Genomic DNA, 21,233 nt, shown 5'->3' with positions numbered 1-21,233 from the left:
TAATAATGAGACAAAAAAGAGAGCTGGTATCATGGCATGTTAAGGTTATTCGATTTGCCTCTTTTTTGCAGATATATACAGTGCACAGCATAAATGAGTACACCCCCTCTGAAACTTCTGAAAGTCAGCAATTACTCAATTACTTAGAAGACATGTTAGGGTTCTTTAGAGATATAATGTTCCAGAAAGTCTGCTTAATAAATCACCAAAGAAGCATGTCAAAATTATTCAGGAAAATGAGATTCTCTTATCAAGGTGATACAATGTTGTGTAGCAAAAATGAGTACACCCTCCTAAAGGTTACTAAATGAAATGAAATAAAAATGTTCTGGTGTAAGCTTAAGGCAATGTTTGATCAACAGGTAAGTATGTTGAACCAAAACATTTAAAGATAAGTCATTTCTTTGACAATTAAAAGTGTAATATAGCCCACTGAATCACTCTCAGACTTAATGCTGACAACAATGGAACCACTTGGGAGAGAACTGTCAGGAGGCTTATTTCTTAGCACAAAAGAGGACAGTGGTACAAGAGGATTACCAAATCATTGTTTTAAGTGTAAAAATATAGCAAAAGTAACACAGAAATTCAAAAACAATGGACTTGTGACAAATAATCAGACCTTCATTTTAAGCTTTCATTTAGTGATGAGGGATTTTTTGCTAGACAAAGAGCAGGAGAATTACCAAGCGAGTGTCTCAGAGCCAGCAAAAGCTATGAAAAGAGTGACTGTTTATCTCACAAAGTAAGATGCAGCCTGCAGAAATGACATGCATGGTTGTTGTTCTCACTGGAACTACTTACTGTAGCCAAAGCACAATAAAGTGACTTAGCCATTTTCAAAGCCCATAATTACAAAATATAGATTCTGGGAATAAATACTCTGGTCTTATGAGACCAAATCAATCATTTTGGATCTAACAGCATCCAAAATGTTCTGGTGTTGCTAGAGGAGGAGTACAGTGAGAAGTGCCTGGTTCCCACAGTAAAGTTCAGTGGCAGTAAAGCTCTTATATAGGGATGTATGAGTGCTGAAGGTGTGAGGGAGTTGTGCTTTATCAATGCTGTCATGAATTCCCACAATACTGTGTAATTTAATACACAAACTTGAAACAGAAGATGTTACCCTTTCCTGCATCTTAACACTCTTGAGCGCCTGTGGGGGATTCTGTAGAGATGAGTTGAGCAACACTCCCCATTAAAGATCAGTAAGGAGCTCATCATCCAGGAGTTAATCAGGACAGATGTGACAATTTGTCATGAACTTGTACACTAGAATATTATACATTTGTTGAATTAAATCTAGGCTGTACTCATTTCTGCAATCTTTAATTTAAACAAAACTGGCTAATTTACTTATTTTATGGCTATCAATGACCTATATTTCTCAGTTTTTATTATGTATATGTTTAATACATTTTAGTTTTGCCATCTTTCCATGAATTGTATTAGCGATCAAAAAAAAAATACATCTTTTGTATTTGTTCAGAGGGAGTTTACTCATTGCTGTACACTATATGATAACTCACATGACTTGATCAATCGATAGGTGGCGGTATGTGCATAAGCCGCAAATGCGCCAAAATAAAAAGAAGAAGGAGAAGAAGAAGAAGAAGAAGAACTAAAAAAAAAAAAGTGTTTACTTCTGTTCTGATTAAAATTACCCGGTTAGAGCTCAAAACGTATACGAGCTTATGTCCGTTTGTTTAAGAAACACAAAAATGGCTGAGTCAAAACACGTTTTTCATATGTTGCTCTGAAATACCGCTGAAATATCTCGCACGTGGTCTTTATTTACTGCTCGCGACCCTTGCTTCCTGTTGATTTCTATCTAGTTGTTATTGAACAGGAGCGCGCATACTGTAAGTTTTTAATACATAGCAATGTGAAAGGACTGACTGAGTTGTTTTACAACTAATACTAATGACTTTTTATGTTTCCCCACATGAGACACGATGTCAGTTTTCCCTCAGCTTTCCATGAAGCCAGAAGTGCGAGAACATCTTAGCAGTGTTTATAGAGGAAAAGAGGTTGGCACTTTTAAGTCAAATCCATGTTAATTGACCTCTTGGGTCAAGCAATTTTATTATTATTATTTTTTTCTTCAAATGAATTTTATGGAAATGTTGTTTACACTTTATTTTAGGGGGACGTTGTTACAGTGTAGTTACACAAACAAGTACTGAGTCATATTAATTAACTACAATACATGTACTTACTGTAGGGTTAGGGTTTGATTTAGGATTAGTTGCTTGCAATTATGCATAATTTACTATTATTACTAATAGTAAGTACATGTAATGTGTACATCACCTTAAAGTAAAGTGTTATCGAAATGTTCTGTCTCGTGACACAAGTTTACAATACATGCCATTTAAAAAACACAGTAGCATGTCTGTTCTCATATATTTTCTTGTGTTTGTTTTTAGGTGGAGTCTGAATTTGATAAAAATGAGGTGTTTGAAGCTCTGCTGTCCTGTCTGTCTCATCCACCCTTGTTCACTTGTCTGAGAGCCAGCACACACCTGCACCCACTACAGGAGATTCAGCATAGACTGGAGCAACATTTAGCACAGGTGCATGTTTTTTTTTTTTTTTTGTGCACATACACGTCGTCTTACTGCATGGAAGCTTGTTTCTGACACGGATTAATAAAAAAAAAAGGTAATTGCAACTTTTTAAATCAATTCTGAGAAAAAAGTCAAAAAAGAATTGTTAGATATAAACTCGCAATTCTGAGAAGAAAAGTCAGAATTATGAGATATAAAGTCACAATTAACCTTTTTTTTGTTATTTTGTGGTAAAAAAAACAAACAAAAGAGAATTAAACAAGCAAGATGTAAACTCAGAATTCGGAGGGGAAAAGTCAGAATTGTGAGATGTAAACTTAAAAGATATTGCAAGATATAAACACAATTGTGGGGGGAAAATCAGAATTGTGAGTTTACATCTTGCAATTCTTACTTTTTTCTTAGAATTATGAGATATTGCAAATAAACACAATTTTGTGAAAGAAAAGAATTGTGAGAAACAAGTCAGAATTAATTGAAAACGATTAAAATAAAACTTACTATTAAAGATTAAGTATTTTATTTATTTACCAGCATATCATGTGACCATTAACTGACATCAGAGAACTGTAAACACATGCAAGTATTTGAATATTAAACATCCACATATCCATTTTGGGGGTCACTGTATGGTGCTGTGAATGTCACGGGTGCAAACACGGAGACGAGAGACAGATCCAATTGCAGGTAATTTATTTAGGGTAATCCAAAATCGTAGTCCACAAACAAGCATGGGTCAAAAGCCAGGTAATCAGTCCATCAAAAAACAAGAACAAAACACGGGAACAGGAAAAAAACACAGACCAGGGAATGTGAACTGAAAACTCCAGGATGTGAACAGAAACAGACAGGGTATAAATAGACAGACACTGATTACAAAATACATGACAGCTGGGTGTAATGATGTGATAAAGGGATAATGAGTTCGGCAGTGCGTTATGGGTAGTGTAGTCAATGGGGTGAAAACAGTCCAGGATGGAGTGCCCTCAAGTGGCTAATTCGGGCACTCTCACTGACGGTCGTGACAGTGAATCAATCAGTGTAACTATAAGCATGAGTCTTGTGTGAAGGGTTGATTAAAATGTATATTTAAATATATTTGAATCTGAATGATTTTCAGGACCTTTTTTTAATGATCTCAATGTCATGTCTCTTTGCAGCAGAAAAGAGTTCCAGCTGTTTACACTCACCCACAGCTTCCAGATGTTCTACTGCTTCCAGTCCATGGCCCGAGGTATGATTAGAATATAGTGATATTAGAAAATGTTTGTATTTTCTGTCTGTTTTTAAAATAGTAGTTGTATTTAAGGTCTAATATGATGATGATGATGATGAGCTGATCATTGGCATGACATCTTTTCTCTCAAAAGCTTATAGGGCTATGCACACAGAATGTGTTTTTGCAGTTAAAAAGTTGAGATGCAGGTCAATGGAATGAAAAAAGCAAGGTCTAGAGACGCGTTTGAACTTATTTTAACGTGAGCGCCCTGTTTTTAGAATGGCATGTCATGTGTGAGACACTGCAAAAAACTCAAGATGCCAGTGCAACAGTCAAACATGTCCATGTAGCTCGTGTTTACATAGAAAAACAATGGAAAAGTATTCTTAATAAACGCATTCTGTGTGAACAGCCCATACCTTTGTATATAGTGGCTATTCATTTGTGTCCATGCTTCTGTCAACCCTGTTCTGCAGGCATGTGGATTTGCTGGCCTCTGAAGTTATAGTTGGCGCTCAGTGTGGCAATGCTGTTCTTCGAGGTGCTCACGTATTCACGCCTGGCATCCTCAGCACGCCAAAGTGTGAGCAGCACATACACATGTCACTTTGCATCTTTATAATGTACTTGAAGTATTATTGGTAACGCTTTACTCATTTGTTAACATAGAGTTAATGCATTGACTAACATGAACTAACAATGAGCAATATATTTTTTACAGCATTTATTAACCTTTGTTAATGGTAGTTAATAAAAATGTTCATGTTAGTTCACAGTGCATTAGCTAATGTTAAAGGGTTAGTTCACCCAAAAATGAAATTTCTGTCATTAATTACTCACCCTCATGTCATTCCAAACCCGTAAGAGCTTCGTTCATCTTCAGAAATCCGAGAGGTTTTTTTTTTATCCTCCATAGAAAGCAATGAAATTACCACATTCAAGGTCCAGAAAGGTACTAAAGACATTGTTAAAATAGTCAACGTGACTACAGTGGTTCAACCTTAATGTTATGAAACGACGAGAATACATTTTGTGTGCAAAAACAAAACAAAGTAAGACTTTATTCAACAAATTTGTCTCTCCCCTATCATTCTTCTAAATTGTAGCCAGCTCCTGCGTCAGCATCACACGCATGCATCGTGCTGCTCACGTGAACAGCTTCAGCCAACACTGAGCCGGCATTCGGCCATAAACACTGGACATAAGTAGGGCTGGACCTCGAATGTGGTAATTTCGTTGCTTTCTGTTGAGGATAAATAACTTCTTGAATTTCATCAAAAATATCTGAATTTGTGTTTCAAAGATGATCTTACGGGTTCGGAACGACATGAGGGTGAGTAATTTTAATTTTTGGGTGAACTAACCCTTTAACAGAAATATCGGTAACATTTTACGGTAACACTTTATTTTAAGGTGACTGATTATAAGTTACTACATGTACTTACTATGTAATAACCGTAAATTATGCATAGTTAAAGGTAACTAACCCTAAACCAAACCCTAACTGTAACTCTATAGTAAGTACATGTAGTTAATTAATATTACTCAGTACTTATTTGAGTAAGTACAATGTAACTGTCACCTTAAAATAAAGTGAAACCCATTTTACAATGTTTCATTTGTTAACATTAATCAATATATTAACTAACATGAACTAACCCTGAGCAATACAATTTTTACAGTATTTGTTAATCTTTGTTAAAGGTGCCCTAGAATTAAAAATTTAATTTATCTTGGCATAGTTAAATAACAAGAGTTCAGTACATGGAAATGACATATAGTGAGTCTCAAACACCGTTGTTTCCTCCTCCTTATATAAATCTCATTTGTTTAAAAGTTAAAGTTACCATCATATATATCTGTATAATTCATAAACACAACTTCATTCTTTATAAATCTCTCCAACAGTGTGTAATGTTAGCTTTAGCCACGGAGCACTATCAAACTCATTCAGAATCAAATGTAAACATCCAAATAAATACCATACTTACGCGATTAGACATGTTGCATGACGAACACTTTGTAAAAATCCATTTTGAGGGTTATATTAGCTGTGTGAACTTTGTTTATGCACTGTTTAAGGCAAGTGTGAGCTCCGTGGGTGGGGAGCGTGAGCATTTAAAGGGGCCGCAGCCTAAATCGGCTCATATTTAATGATGCCCCAAAATAGGCAGTTAAAAAAATTAATAAAAAAAAAAAATCTATGGGGTATTTTGAGCTGAAACTTCAAAGACACATTCAGGGGACACCTTAGACTTATATTACATCTTTTAAAAAGACGTTCTACGGCACCTTCAACAAAAATAAAGCTGTTCATAGTTTGTTCATGTTACTTCACAGTGCATTAACTAATGTTAACAAATACAACTCCAATACAATTTTAATAATGTATTAGTAAAGGTTAAAAATGAACATTTAAATGATTAATAAATTAAATTAACAAAGATTAATAAATGCTGTACAAGTGTCGTTCATTATTAGTTCATGTTAACTAATATAGTTAACTAACGTTAACTAATGAACCTTATTGTAAAGTGTTACCGAAATATCTTTTGATCTTAAAAATGTATTAATAAATGTTAAGATTAACTAATTAAGATTAATAATGCCGTAGAAGTCTTGTTTATTGTTAGTTCATGTTAACTAATGTTGTGAACTTATGTAGACAAATTAAACCTGATTGTTACCGTATTATTTAAGACCAGTGTTTACTGAAGTGTGGCTGTTCCAGGGGTGATTCTTGAAAAGGTTTATTTTTAAAGACACAGAAAATACATAGTGAACAACATATAGAAAAGAATATGATATGATAAATAATATATTATGATTAAATGGAATAATTAAATGATTATAAATTAGGGAGGATTATAGTATAATCAATCGAATAACAAAAACGTCAAGAAAATAAAACGCTACACAAATGTTACACACACAGGTTGCTACAAAGAATCCTTAGATCCTTCAATAGAATATTTTCTATATTTTGAAAATAAAGAACTTTTAAACCAAAAAAATAAAAATAATAATAATTGGGGGCATTTCTGAGGGTATTTTTTTGTGTGTGCTTTATTGTCCACACTGTCAGTTTTTGGGATTGACAACCGAATTTACTTACATATGTGAGTCTTGAAATGTCCCATTCAAACAGCAGCTCACAGTATGGTCTCAAATACTGTCTGTATGAACATGCAAAATGAGTCAAGCCCGGATATTACCAGTAACCAGGTTTTCTGAGAATGTGGTTGTGAATCCTGAAAATGTATGGATGCGAGTTTGGTTATAGAATGCGGTTGTTACTCCTGAAAATAACTGAACTGTGAGTGAAAGAACTCAAATACAGGACTGACAACCATATTCTGCTGCTGCGTAAATGTGACCTAAGTATCAATACTTGCTTTTAATAAATAATTAATAATGTAGTATGACTTTGCCGTTTATTCCCAATTTTTTTGGAGGACCATATGATACTTTAGTTTGAGAACACCTGACTTAGATTAAATAATATGTTAAATTTTCAATGTGTTTTCCTTGTTGCATCCATCTGTCTCAGACATGAAAGCGGGCGACATGGTGTCTGTGTTCTCTGATGTTGAGGGGAAGTGCACACGTGGAGCCAAAGAGTTCAAGGGCAAGAAGGTATTTCTGGGTAATGGGATTTCTGAGGTGGATCGCTCAGAATTATTCTGCTCAGATGGACCTGCCAAGTGAGTCAAGTTCTCTTTTTTTACCCTGTTGAAAGCCAGTTCACTTTAACGTGTATGAATGTGTGTCTCTGTCACTCAGGGGTGTTGCGATTAGACTGACAGAGCCTCTCTATCAAAGTCCTTCCTTTGATGGTGTTCTTACAGATGAGGTCTTTCTCCAGGTACCCTTCATGTTTCTGTATCTCAGATAACTACCATTCCTAGTAGCATTACCATTTTTAACAAATATTATATACTATTATATAATATTATATATGGACAAAAGTATTGGGACACACCTCGAATTCAGATTTTTCAATCAGACTCATTGCCACAGGTGTATAAAATCAAGCACCTAGCCTTGCAGTCTGCATTTACAAACATTTGTAAAAAAAAATGGGTCATTCTGAAGAGCTCAGTGAATTCAAGCGTGGTACTGTGATAGGATGCCACTTTTGCAATAAGTCAGTTTGTGAAACTTAATCTCTGCTAGATATTCCACGGTAAGCTGTAAGTAGTATTATTGGAAAGGAACAGCAGCAACTCAGCCACGAAGTGGAAGACCACATAAAGTCACAGAGCGGGGTCACCGAGTGCTGAGGTTCATGGTGTGTAAAACTCATTGACGCTCTGCTGATTCCATAGCTGAAGAGTTCCAAACTTCCACTGGCATTAATATCAGCACAAAAACTGTGCGGTGGGAGCTTCATGGAATGGGTTTCTATGGCCGAGCACGTCCCTAAGTGCGTAAAGCACGCTGCCACTGGACTTTGGAGCAGTTGAAACGTGATCTGTGGAGTGACAAATCTTGCTTCTCTGTTTGGCAGTCTAATGGATTTGCAGTCTGGGTTTGGCGGATCCCAGGAGAGCATTACCTGCCTTACTGCATTTTGCCAACTGTAAAGTTTGGTAGAGGAGGGATAATGGTATAGCATTTTTTTCAGGGGCTGGGCATGGCCCCTTACTTCCAGTGAAAGGAAATATCAATGCTTCAGCATACAAAGACATTTTGTACAATCCTATGCACCCAACTTTGTAGGAACAGTTTAGGGAAGGCCCTTTTATATTTCAGCATGACTGTGCCACAGTGCATAAAAAAAGGTCCGTTAAGACATAGTTAGATGAGTTTGGTGTGGAAGAACTTGACTGGCCCGCACAGAGCCCTGACCTTAACCCCATCAAACACCTTTGGGTTGAACTGGAATGGAGATTGCGAGCCAGGCCTTCTCGTCCAACATCAGTGCTTGACCTCACAAATGTTCTACTGGATAAATGGCAAAAAATTCCCACAGAAACACTCCAAAATCTTGTTGAAAGCCTTCCTAGAAGATTGGAAGCTGTTATAGCTGCAAAGGGTGGGACCAACTCCATATGACTATGTATTTAGAATGTGATATCAAGTAACTGTGGGTGTAATGGTCAGGTGTCCTGATACGTTTGTCCTGCAGACAGAGATAAAGTATTGCGGTAAGATTACATTTATTTGAATGAATGAATTATAGTATTTATTTGAATTAATTATCGAAAGAGAGAAATCCTTGTGTGAATTACCTGCATCTTTGCGGCATCTTTCTACTAATAGTGAAGTTGCAAGTTTCAAAAACCCTTCATTGCTGAGAAATATAATGTAGCACCAGTAGCGATTCACTAGTAAAGCTGTTTTATTAATAAGAGTCATGGGGCAGCATTGATAACAAGTTTCTGTGCTCCTGAATGTGATCTTCAATCTCTGTGTATACATACAAATAGAGGGGTCTTTGTGAATTGATGTGTTGACATTTTTTTCATACAGAACCTGCCGTCAGTGGTTGTGGGGCATGTTTTAGGACCTCGTCCTGGAGAGCGAATCCTTGACATGTGTGCCGCTCCTGGAGGAAAGACAACACACATTGCTTCTCTCATGGGAAACCAGGCAAGTGTGTTTTAGCAATTATGTAAGGACAGCTTGTGATAAGTGTCTTAGAAACAGTAATCTACAATAATTTGAACAAATACTACAACTCAATTAAAACATATAACTTGTTTTGTTACTTAAAGGTGCCCTAGAATCAGAATTTGAATTTACCTTGGCATAGTTGAATAACAAGAGTTCAGTACATGGAAAAGACATACATTGAGTTTCAAACTCCATTGTTTCCTCCTTCTTATGTAAATCTCATTTGTTTAAAAGACTTCCGGAAAACACTCGGATCTCAACATAACAACGACTGTTACATAACAGTCGGGATCATTAATATGTATGACCCCAATATTTGCATAATGCCAGCCGATTCGACGCATTAGACAAGGAAAGGCAGTATTAACGGCTGGATCTGTGCACAGACAAGGTAAGCCAGCAAGAACAACAGTGAAAAATGGCAGATGGAGCAATAATAACTGACATGATCCATGATATGATATTTTTAGTGATATTTGTAAATTGTCTTTCTAAATGTTTCATTAGCATGTTGCTAATATACTATTAAATGAGGTAAAAGTTACCATCGTTTCTTACTGTATTCACGGAAACGAGAGAGACGTCGCTATTTTCATTTTTAAACACTTGCAGTCTGTATAATTCATAAACACAACTTCATTCTTTATAAATCTCTCCAACACTGTGTAATGTTAGCTTTAGCCCGTTAGCCACAGAGCATAGCCTCAAACTAACACAGAATCAAACGTAACCATCTAAATAAATACTTTACTCACATAATTCGAAGCATGCATACAGCATGCATGACGAACATCTTGTAAAGATCCATTTGAGGGTTATATTAGCTGTGTGAACTTTGTTTATGCAATGTATAGTTGAGAGCTCGTGGGGCAGAGGAAGCGCATCTCTTAAAGGGGCCGTGCTGAAAAAATCAGTGCATAGTTAATGATGCCCCAAAATAGGCAGTTAAAAAATTAATAAAAAAAAAATCTATGGGGTATTTTGAGCTGAAACTTCACAGACACATTCAGGGGACACCTTAGACTTATATTACATCTTGTAAAAAAACAATCTAGGGCACCTTTAAACTGTGATCATGACAACCTTTTTTTTCCACTAACCCTCATTTCATTATTACATTTTGGCAAGGAAATGTTGCCTTAGATGAAAACAAACTTTATAATAAGGTTTCATTTGTTATCATTAGTTAAAGGGTTAGTTCACCCAAAAATGAAAATAATGTCATTAATTACTAATTAAGATATTTTTGATTAAATCCAATGGATCAGTGAGGCCTGCATAGACAGCAATGGTACTTCCTCTCTCAAGATCCATAAAATTACTAAAAACATATTTATATCAGTTCATGTGAGTACAGTGGTTCTACCTTAATATTATAAAGCGATGAGGATATTTTTTGTGCACCAAAAAAACTAAATAACAACTTTTTAACAATATCTAGTGATGGCTGATTTCATAACACTGCTTCATGAAGCTTCGGAGCTTTACGAATCAAATCAGTGAATCGGAGCGCCAAAATCACATGATTTCAGCAGTTTGGCAGTTTGATACACGATCCTAATCACTGATTTGACTCAAAAGAATTATAATGCTCTGAAGCAGTATTTTGAAATCGGCCATCACTAGATATTGTTAAAAAGTTGTTGTTTTTTGGCACACAGAAAATATTCTCGTCGCTTTATAATATTAAGATAGAACCACTGTACTCACATGAACTGATTTAAATACCTTTATGGATCTTGAGAGAGGAAGTACCATTGCTGTCTATGCAGGCCTCACTGAGCCATCAGATTTAATCAAAAATATCTTAATTTGTGTTCCGAAGATGAATGAAGGTCTTACAGGTGTGGAATGACATGAGGGTAAGTAATTAATGACAGAATTTTCATTTTTGGGTGAACTAACCCTTTAACTATATTGTAATTCATAATGCAATGTGAAATAACATGAACAAACAATAAACTATTTGATATTTACTAACTAACGTAAACAAAGATTAATAAATGCTTTAAAAATATATATTGTTCATTGTTAGTTCATGTTAGCTAATTCATTAACTCATGTTAACAAATGTAAATTGTTAGCACAAACTCATATATCTTTGCTGTGTCTCCACAGGGTACTGTTGTGGCTTTGGAAAAAATCAGATCCAAAATGGAAAAGATCATTCAGAATGCAAAGATGCTGAAGTTGGACTGTATTAAAGCATATTGCTGTAACAGCATACATGCTGTGAGCTCCGACCCCGCTCAGGAATTCAGTGCAGGTAAGCCTCTGTAGTCTAAAACCAGTGTTACATACGTAATATTCAGTCAGTTATATAGTCAGCTTTCTGCTTTTAATCTATCTTTCAAAGTGAAATCAGTAGAATAAAATGTATATATATTTACAGTTTTATATACACTGGTGGTCAAATGTTTTGAATAATTAAGTTCTTCAAAAATAAAAATGTTTTTGATGGAATCTCTTCTGCTCACCATTTGAACGTATTTTAAAATGTAATTTATACCTGTGATGCAAAGCAGAATTTTCAGCATCATTACTTTAGTCTTCACATGATCCTTCATCCTTCTAATATGCTGATTTAGTGATCACGAAACATTTCTTAATAAATTTTTAGTCAAATAAATGCAGCCTTGTTGAGCATAAGAGACTTCTTTCAAACATAAAAAAACTTAATCATGCCAAACTTTTGTCAATCAAGTGTATTATTCATAAAAAGGTTTATTTACAGATTAGATCAGATTTTTGGCTGAACATAACATGTATTTACTTTTGTAGACTTACTAATTGCAATTTTTTGTATATTTGTTGATGGTCCCCCATATCCTGAGGAGAGTTTTGACCGGATATTATTAGACGCTCCCTGCAGTGGACTGGGTCAAAGGCCCAACATGACCTACAGCTGGAGTCTAAAAGAAGTCTGCTCCTACCAGCCTCTACAGAGAAAACTCCTCACTACGGTAATGCAATAACACTCAACTACTGATCCTACTCATCCAGAATACAAATTTATGGCATTTACAAAACATTGAGTCTTACTCTTATTTGTATGACCATAAATGATGGAGTATTTTAAGTTCTTTCCAGTGTTATGCAGAATCCAAGCCTACTATTCTAGCATTGCTAACTTGACATTGCAATCTGTTTATTATCAAAATAAAATAGTCAACCAAACATATAAAAAAATTACACTGCTCAATTTGCTTGTGAAGAATGATATTTTACGTGGTTATTAGAACACAAGTACAAAGTTCTAATAACCACGTAAAAAGAACAAAGCCTAGTTTACACAATAAATGATAGTTTAGCGACCAAATGTTACATCACGAATATGGAAACATTTGGATTTTGTGCTGAATGAGAGGGGTATGTGAGCTGGTTTCAGTTTCACTTTAAGTAAATTTTGGCTTGACTTTGTTGTTTATAAGGAATGCCACTATAATTTGTTTCATTTTATAATTTAATATATAATGTTATACTATAATTTTATAGCTACTTACATTTTTCATTCTTGCTCTGTTCTGAATACTTTTATTGTTGTGGAGTGAGGGGAACCAAAATAGTCTAGGTTATAAGTTTATATTGTCTATAATATTTGTGAATAATTTGCTTTATTTACCGGTATTTTACATTATTTCTGAATGTAACAATAAAATGTGACTTATACGTGACATACAGGTGCTGGTCATATAATTAGAACAATATCATCAAAAAGTTTATATATTTCACTAATTCCATTCAAAAAGTGAAACTTGTATATTATATTCATTCATTACACACAGACTGATATATTTCAAATGTTTATTTCTTTTAATTTTGATGATTATAACTGACAACTAAGGAAAATTCCAAATTCAGTATCTCAGAAAATTAGAATATTGTGAAAAGGTTCAATATTGAAGACACCTGGTGCCACACTCTAATCAGCTAATTAACTCAAAACAACTGCAAAGGCCTTTAAATGGTCTCTCAGTCTAGTTCTGTAGGCTACACAATCATGGGGAAGACTGCTGACTTGACAGTTGTCCAAAAGACGACCACTGACACCTTTCACAAGGAGGGCAAGACACAAAAGGTCATTGCAAAAGAGGCTGGCTGTTCACAGAGCTCTGTGTCTAAGCACACTAATAGAGAGGTGAAGGGAAGGAAAAGATGTGGTAGAAAAAAAAGTGTACAAGCAATAGGGATAACCGCACCCTGGAGAGGATTGTGAAACAAAACCCATTCAAAAATGTGGGGGAGATTCACAAAGAGTGGACTGCAGCTGGAGTCAGAGCTTCAAGAACCACTACGCACAGACGTATGCAAGACATGGGTTTCAGCTGTCGCATTCCTTGTGTCAATCTACTCTTGAACAACAGCATCAGAAGTGTCTCGCCTGGGCTAAAGACAAAAAGACTAGACTGCTGCTGAGTGTTCCAAAGTTATGTTCTCTGATGAAAGTAAATTTTGCATTTGAAAATCAGGGTCCCAGAGTCTGGAGGAAGAGAGGAGAGGCACACAATCCACATTGCTTGAGGTCCAGTGTAAAGTTTCCACAGTCACTGATGGTTTGGGGTGCCATGTCATCTGCTGGTGTTAGTCCACTGTGTTTTCTGAGGTCCAAGGTCAACGCAGCCATATACCAGGAAGTTTTAGAGCACTTACATTTACATTTATTCATTTGGCAGACACTTTTATCCAAAGCGACTTACAAGTGAGGAATACAACAAGCGAGTCATCATGACGAGGCAAATAGACAAGAAGTGCTCACAATAAAAGTTATCGGCAGTGCTCAGAGTATCATAAGCTACAATAGAGAGGAAGTGAAAGGATAGGTATAAGAATTTTTTTTTTTTTTGAGGTTAAGTGCTCACGAAAGAGTTTTCAGCTGTCTTTTGAATGTTGCCAGGGATTCAGCATTCCGGATGAAGGCAGGAAGATCGTTCCACCAGCAAGGGACATTAAATGAGAATGTCCTGGAGAGTGATTTCGTGCTTCCTGCTGCTGACCAACTTTATGGAGATGCAGATTTCATTTTCCAACAGGATTGGCACCTGCACACAGTGCCAAAGCTACCAGTACCTGGTTTAAGGACCATGGTATCCCTGTTCTTAATTGGCCAGCAAACTCGCCTGACCTTAATCCCATAGAAAATCTATGGGGTATTGTGAAGAGGAAGATGCGATATGCCAGACCCAACAATGCAGAAGAGCTGAAGGCCACTATCAGAGCAACCTGGGCTCTCATAACACCTGAGCAGTGCCACAGACTGATCGACTCCATGCCACGCCGCATTGCTGCAGTAATTCAGGCAAAAGGAGCCCCAACTAAGTATTGAGTGATGTACATGCTCATACTTTTCATATTCATACTTTTCAGTTGGCCAAGATTTCTAAAAATCCTTTCTTTGTATTGGTCTTAAGTAATATTTTAATTTTCTGAGGTACTGAATTTGGGATTTTCCTCAGTTGTCAGTTATAATCATCAAAATTAAAAGAAATAAACATTTGAAATATATCAGTCTATGTGTAATGAATGAATATAATATACAAGTTTCACCTTTTTAATGGAATTAGTGAAATAAATCAACTTTTTGATGATATTCTAATTATATGACCAGCACCTTTGTTTTTTTCTCTGTCTCAAAACCCAATTTTGACCGATATGTGTAGCGTTTTTCTTTAATTTACCTTTTAACCATTTAACTGATAGTATTATTAATCGATCATAATTCTTACTGTCAGTTAATGGTTAACCAGTTAATTATGGTAATCCCTTATTGACAGTGAAACAAAAAAAGCTATTCAAATACTTAGTCGTGCCACTTCTTGCCATTGCCGTGTCTTTATCACCACCATAAATGAAGGTCTCTAGTACAGTGGTATTATTATTTATATACTAGTATAGTATTTATTAATATATTTCTCGTTTTAGTTTATTTTTATTTTTTATATATTTTATAAATAGTGTGCACTATTTATAGTTTTTTAATATTTCTATTTAGCTTTAAATTATTTTTATTTCAGTTTTTAGTATTTCAACTTCAACTTTTTTTTTTATTACAGTTAGCTGCCAAAGCAACATTTCTAATTATTGTTTTAGTTTAAGTTCACATTTTACATCTAATATTTATATTTTCAGCTTTATTTAGTTTTACGTAACAATGACACTGTTTGAAGCCCTCGAGCTCATTTTAACTATTGAAAATGTTTCTTAAAGTCAGTGAACAGAAGGTGGTGCTGTGTACCTACATGTTACAGTGCAAGTCTTTCATAGCTTATAGATTGTGTCTGTTGTTGATACATGTTTGTGTTACAGGCTGTACGTTTGTTAAAACGTGGAGGTGTTTTGGTGTATAGTACCTGTACTGTGACACTTGCGGAGAATGAAGAGCAGGTTGCCTGGGCTCTCAAGACCTTCCCCTGTTTAACAATAGAACCACAGGTAAGGATGAAAGACATTGCTAAAAGAAATTTTTTCTTTATAACCCAGAACTGTCAAAACAATTTAATGAGTGAAAACTTTTGAGTCTAGATAAAACAGAACAAATATGATGCACTCAAAAACTGAAAGTAAACAATTTTTTTATTTTTATTATCGGATCTTTAAATAAGGCAAAGGACATTAAATATGACAGTCACCTCAAGTGGCTTACAATGAATCTTTGAATCTTGAATCTGTCATAATCAACCTCGTTTTATTTTTTGAAAGTCGGGGAAATGGAGTAGTGGATTTTTTCTTTTACTGTTGGACAAAAAACATTGGTGGTCCCCCATTCATATAGCAATTTACCTTACTATAGTGGGTCACACTTTATATTAAGTGTCTTTAACTACTATGTAGTTAAATCAGAAAATAAGTACAATTACTGTAGTTATTGTGTTCATATTGTATTGCAAAACACTTTTGCAGCTATTGAAATGGTATATCATATGGGTAAGATTAAGGGCAGGTTTAGTGGTATTGTTAGGTTTAAGGGTAGGTTAAGGTGTAAAGGAAGGGTCAGAAGTGTAATTAGAGATGTAGTTAAAGAAATTAATTACAGCTGTAATTACATGTAGGTTTTTTAGTTAAAGTACAAGTAAAAACATGCATGTACACAATAAGTGCATTGTATCAAATTATTAATTTAAATGTTAGTACATAGTAGTTAAATACAGCTATTATAAAGTGAGAAGCTATAGTGTACTCTGCTAAGTAAATTTATAATTACTGTAGTTTTGTAACGCACTGGTCGTGCAAACACACACGAAGATGAAGATGAGCATAAACAGGTAATCTTTAATCATCCAAACAGGTACAATCCAACAGAGAGGCAAACAGTCCAACACAAACAAAACTGAAATGAGACCAAAGACACATCAACTGAACTGAACTTAAATACACAGATGATTAACTTAAATGACAAACAGCTGTGTTGATTAGTGCAGTGTCCATGGTGATGGATTGTGGTGGGAAAATAGAACAAAGGAACATGCTAAAGGAAAACAAACTGAAAGTCCATGATAATAACTAAGGCAAATTCGAACGTGACTGTGACAAGTTTATTATAAATAAACAGACTGCCACTGCTTGAAAATGCTGGAAAAGCTCTTGAAAATCTAAACACATACCCTGATATCATTATGAAAATGTCTAAACAAAGTTTCAATTTACATAAAACGGATAATATTATTGTACTGTAGCGTAATCACTTAGCAATTAGTCTAGAAATTTTCTACTGTATTTTACTCTTTTTCTCAATGTGATTTTTCTCAAAGTTCTGTTAACCCAGCATATCAATGCTCTGTTTGTTGAAGATAGATAGATTATAATATGGTTGAGCAAAGGCAGTTTGAGAGTGAGTGAAACCTTGTGTTTGTCACCTCTTCCAGGTGCCTCATTTAGGATCAGAGGGGATGCAAGGAGCAGGTCTGTCATGTGACCAACGACGGCTACTACAGAGATTTCGCCCAGAATTAGCATGGAGAGGAGCTCATTTTGCACATTCCCCTGAGAGCCTGCTACAAAACGCCAACACTGATACTATTGGTTTTTTTATTGCCAAGTTTATAAAAAATGGTGAGAAGTGCACACAAGCTTAATACAGAACAACAGGCAGGGTTTTAATATGCATTTATCATATCCATTTAATGTTTTGTTTCCAAGTATTGTTTTCATCTTTTTTATGCAATACTGTACATATTAGTACATAAAATAAATTAGTTAATTTGTAAGACTGAAGAATTACTTGATTTTGTTAGTTTGTTTTTCTTCGTAATAGTAGTGATCGTCCAGTGTGAAAAACTGGATCTCAGCATCATGTAGTCACTGTTTAACTACCCCAGAAAAATCAGGGATTCATGAACAACCATCACTTAACATACAAATAGCCATTGATCATGAAGGAAGTTACAGAGCATAATAAGATCATAGGGGAAAGCTTTTTTGAACAGGATCATTTGTGCAAATTAAATTTGTCTTGTGCAATATATATTGTTAAAATAATAAAAAAAAAAAAAACGTATGATCCTTTTTAATCATCTTGCAGTTCCACAAACGTGTGAGCACAACTGCATAGAATCACACAATCAACTCACTTAAGTTTTTGTGTAGATGACTACACTCTTTACTCATTTTACTCACTCAACAGACTACAGATTCTGTATTTTTGTTAAATTTAAATTGATGTCTGCCATTTTTCATCAGTTTTCAAATGACAGCCAGAAGTATCTATACTGCGATGCTGTTCCTTCATTCTATGGGTCACAACAACAAATATAGCTGCAAGCAGCGATGATGGGCCCAAGACTCGGTGTCACCGCCACCCCGGTGTGTGCATTTATAGAAATGTAAAAGAACTAAATCAAAGTTGTTTGAATACACCACATTTAATGCAGCAAGCTGGTGTCACTATGACTGTGAACCACAACAGCCACATCCATGAAATAATTTAAATTTATATGAATTTCATGTCATATAGGATGTAATTGGTCACTTTGAAATTAGTGCAAAGTTATCTTTTGCAGCTCAAAATTTTGAAAGTCCAGTATTTATTTTAAGGTCTTTTTTATAGTTTTATTAACCTTATTATTAAACTAATTATATACAACTATATTGTCAGTGCCCCACAATTGAGCTGAATCTATGCATTTATTGCCAAAGCACACTGCAATGAAAGGGTTAAACTCTAAATCATCAAAAGTGTCACTGAAAAATAATCCTCATGAAAACAATGCCTTCACTCCTTTGGGGCTTGGGCCCTAAAAATTACTGAATGACCCAATTTTACACTTTTTTTTTTTTTTTTTTTTGACTGAAAGAACAAAGTCTCACTACTAAAAGGACAATTTAATGTTACGGCTCAAATAACACATTTTGATGTAATATGTACCAAAAGCCTAAAATACTCTCCCTTTCAAATCTCTAGCAATTCAAAGACGAGTGGAAACAAAACTAAAAATTGTCATCTTTTAATTTAACTGTGGCATTTCATTAACTCCTGGTCAATTTGTCAGGACAGTAGTTTAAAACAGCACATGACTGCTGGAGAAACAAACCAAAACTCATATTTTTCTAATGTCTTTATCCTATATGCAAGGCAATACACACCTTTGCAACATTAACACACAAATAATTACCATAAAATAACAATTTTAAATGACATCCACACAACATAAAATAAATATCCTATTTTGTTTTAGAACTACCCAAAAACAGCAGTGAAGATGCAACATGAAATGACATTCACAACACATTTTACTTCTGTAATGTGACATCTTTATGAGAGAACAGAATATCCAACAAAAACAGCAAAATAATAATAAAAATAACTAGAATTTTAGGGAATATATCAGATACAAAAAAAAACAAAAACATTTAGCCATTTTTTTCACTTTCGCTGGCATTTTTCCTTGCGTTAATTTTTGAAACTGCTACTCACGTGACATCAGCTGAAAACAAAACTCGTGTCAGAGGCAGAGCAAGATATTAGATTTTGATTTTAAAAACAATTACAAACAAACAGTTTCTTTGGAATAACGTGCACCTATGATTCATTCAATAAGACCAGGAATGCGAAGAAAAAAATAAATAGACAACCTTTAAAAAAAGAAAAAATTTCATCATTCATGCCACATTAAATTAATATATAATTGTCTTTAATTTGTCCACACTTGGAAAAAACTTGTATGGATACACATCATATACATTACACTGCCCTGTAAAAACACATAACATTGATGTGAGGCCATTTAAAGCCCATAGAAGAGGTCAGCAGTAGAGTGTGTGTGTGTGTGTGTGTGTGTGTGTGTGTGGCACGGTTGTATTTGTGTGAGTTTGTGTCACTGCTCTATGTAATGCTCTCTCGCCCATTCCGCCTCTCCTCGCTTCCTGTCCCTCTCGTGATGATGTTCTCGTTGCGATCTCTGCTTTCCTCTTTGCCGGCAGTTCCTCTCATTGTGGTCATATTCCTTCTCTTTGTCCCCGCGATGATGGTGATGGTGATGATGGTTTGGCTGAATCGAAGGGTCCAGTTCCTCTTCGAGGTGGTGCGGATGCGAGTGCGCATCTTCGTGAGTCTGTGTATGTCCAGCAATAGGCTCAGGATATGTGGACTCTAACGTCTCTTGTTTGGAAAATGTCCGCCTCGCCCGATTGTGATGGTGGTGATGGTGATGGTGGCGGTTATGATGATGATGACTGTGTTGTTCAGTCCGTGTGGATGAGGAATTGTGATGTTTGTGACGGCTTCTCCATTCACTCTGTAATGGTTCTTGGTCTTTAGCATTTCTCTCTTCAATGTTGTCTTCTTCCAAACTTCCTTGATGATGATGATGATGATAGTTTTCATAAAAGGCCGTCCTGTCGCCTGGTCGATCTGCTTTCTGGTCAACGCCTGTGCCCTGTTTTAGCAACACGCACATGAAACAATGCAGTTATATTGATTTAATTTATTTGCACACCCAAAATTGCAAGGGTGTTTATATATTTTGACTGGAAAACAAGGCAAATTCTGATTAAGGAAATTATGGTAACACTTTACAATAGGAGGGACCCATTAATTTATATTTGTTTATGCATTAACTAACAGTGTTCGGGAAAGTTACTTTTAAAAGTAATGCATTACAAAATTGCGTCACTCCCTAAAAAAGTAACTATGTCAGTTACTTTTTATGTAATGTGTTACATTACTTTAGCGTTATTTTTTCTCACCTGGGCTGGGCTTGCTTGTTTGTTTTTTAATAAAAACAAAATAGTTATATTTTTGGCAAATGTTAAGGCCCTTTCACGCCAAAAGTGAAATGAATGAGCCTCAGGCTGAAGGAAATGCATATTTACGCCTGTACAGTAGAGGGTGCAGCTTAAACAAACCTTTCAGCTGTGCTGCCATTCTGAATCGCATATGAATAGGATAAAGGAGAAGAAAGTTATTATTTCTAAATCTAATCTAAAATAACTTTTGCTTATTAGTATGGTTGAATTAGAACATTAAAGGTCCGCAGCAAAGACATTAGTTAATAAAGTGAGATTAAATACATAAAGTACATTTGTGTAATTTAATATAGTCAATTATTACAGGTTTGCGTAAAATTCTGTGATTGCATTTCACTGTTTTTATTCATATTCAATACTGAATGTTGTAAGTGAGATGAGTAAATGTATGTAACTATCATGTTCACACAGCGCACACAACACTTTATTTCTCTCAACATGGGGACAGGAGAGCTGTCAGTCAATAAATGTGAAAAAATAACTTGCGTTACGTACTTGAAAAAAAGATATTTTGTTTTAAATTGAAAAAAGTAATGCGTTATTTTACTAGTTACTTGAAAAAGTAATCTCTTCAAGTTACTTGTAAT

At 35.2% G+C, this 21,233-nt stretch overlaps 2 protein-coding genes across 4 annotated transcripts in view; one reads left to right on the top strand and one right to left on the bottom strand.

Moving 5' to 3' along the window:
* The first annotated feature begins 1,590 nt into the window (after positions 1-1,590).
* nsun6 (NOP2/Sun RNA methyltransferase 6) lies at positions 1,591-17,836 on the top strand. The gene is made up of 12 exons (XM_067399977.1): positions 1,591-1,862; positions 1,951-2,030; positions 2,430-2,576; positions 3,731-3,804; positions 4,266-4,372; positions 7,340-7,493; positions 7,573-7,654; positions 9,265-9,384; positions 11,527-11,674; positions 12,223-12,371; positions 15,712-15,837; positions 17,268-17,836. The coding sequence occupies exons 2-12, from the start codon at positions 1,956-1,958 to the stop codon at positions 17,475-17,477; spliced, it is 1,392 nt and encodes a 463-aa protein (XP_067256078.1). The 5' UTR covers positions 1,591-1,862; positions 1,951-1,955; the 3' UTR covers positions 17,478-17,836.
* An 864-nt stretch (positions 17,837-18,700) lies between these two features.
* The window catches only part of cacnb2a (calcium channel, voltage-dependent, beta 2a), a 46,572-nt gene continuing 44,039 nt past the window's right edge, over positions 18,701-21,233 (bottom strand). The window contains exon 12 of one of the 3 annotated variants that reach the window (XM_067399974.1): positions 18,701-20,276. In XM_067399974.1, coding sequence (XP_067256075.1) covers positions 19,716-20,276 — 561 coding nt within the window. In that variant the 3' untranslated portion in view covers positions 18,701-19,715. The remainder of the gene's footprint in view (positions 20,277-21,233) is intronic. The other 2 variants (XM_067399976.1, XM_067399973.1) reach the window with 2 other exon arrangements.

The sequence above is a fragment of the Chanodichthys erythropterus genome, chromosome 11 (genome assembly GCF_024489055.1).
Source record: "Chanodichthys erythropterus isolate Z2021 chromosome 11, ASM2448905v1, whole genome shotgun sequence".
NCBI lineage: Eukaryota > Metazoa > Chordata > Actinopteri > Cypriniformes > Xenocyprididae > Chanodichthys > Chanodichthys erythropterus.
Note: the sequence above shows the minus strand (reverse complement) of the source record. Positions and strands in the feature narration are given on the sequence as shown.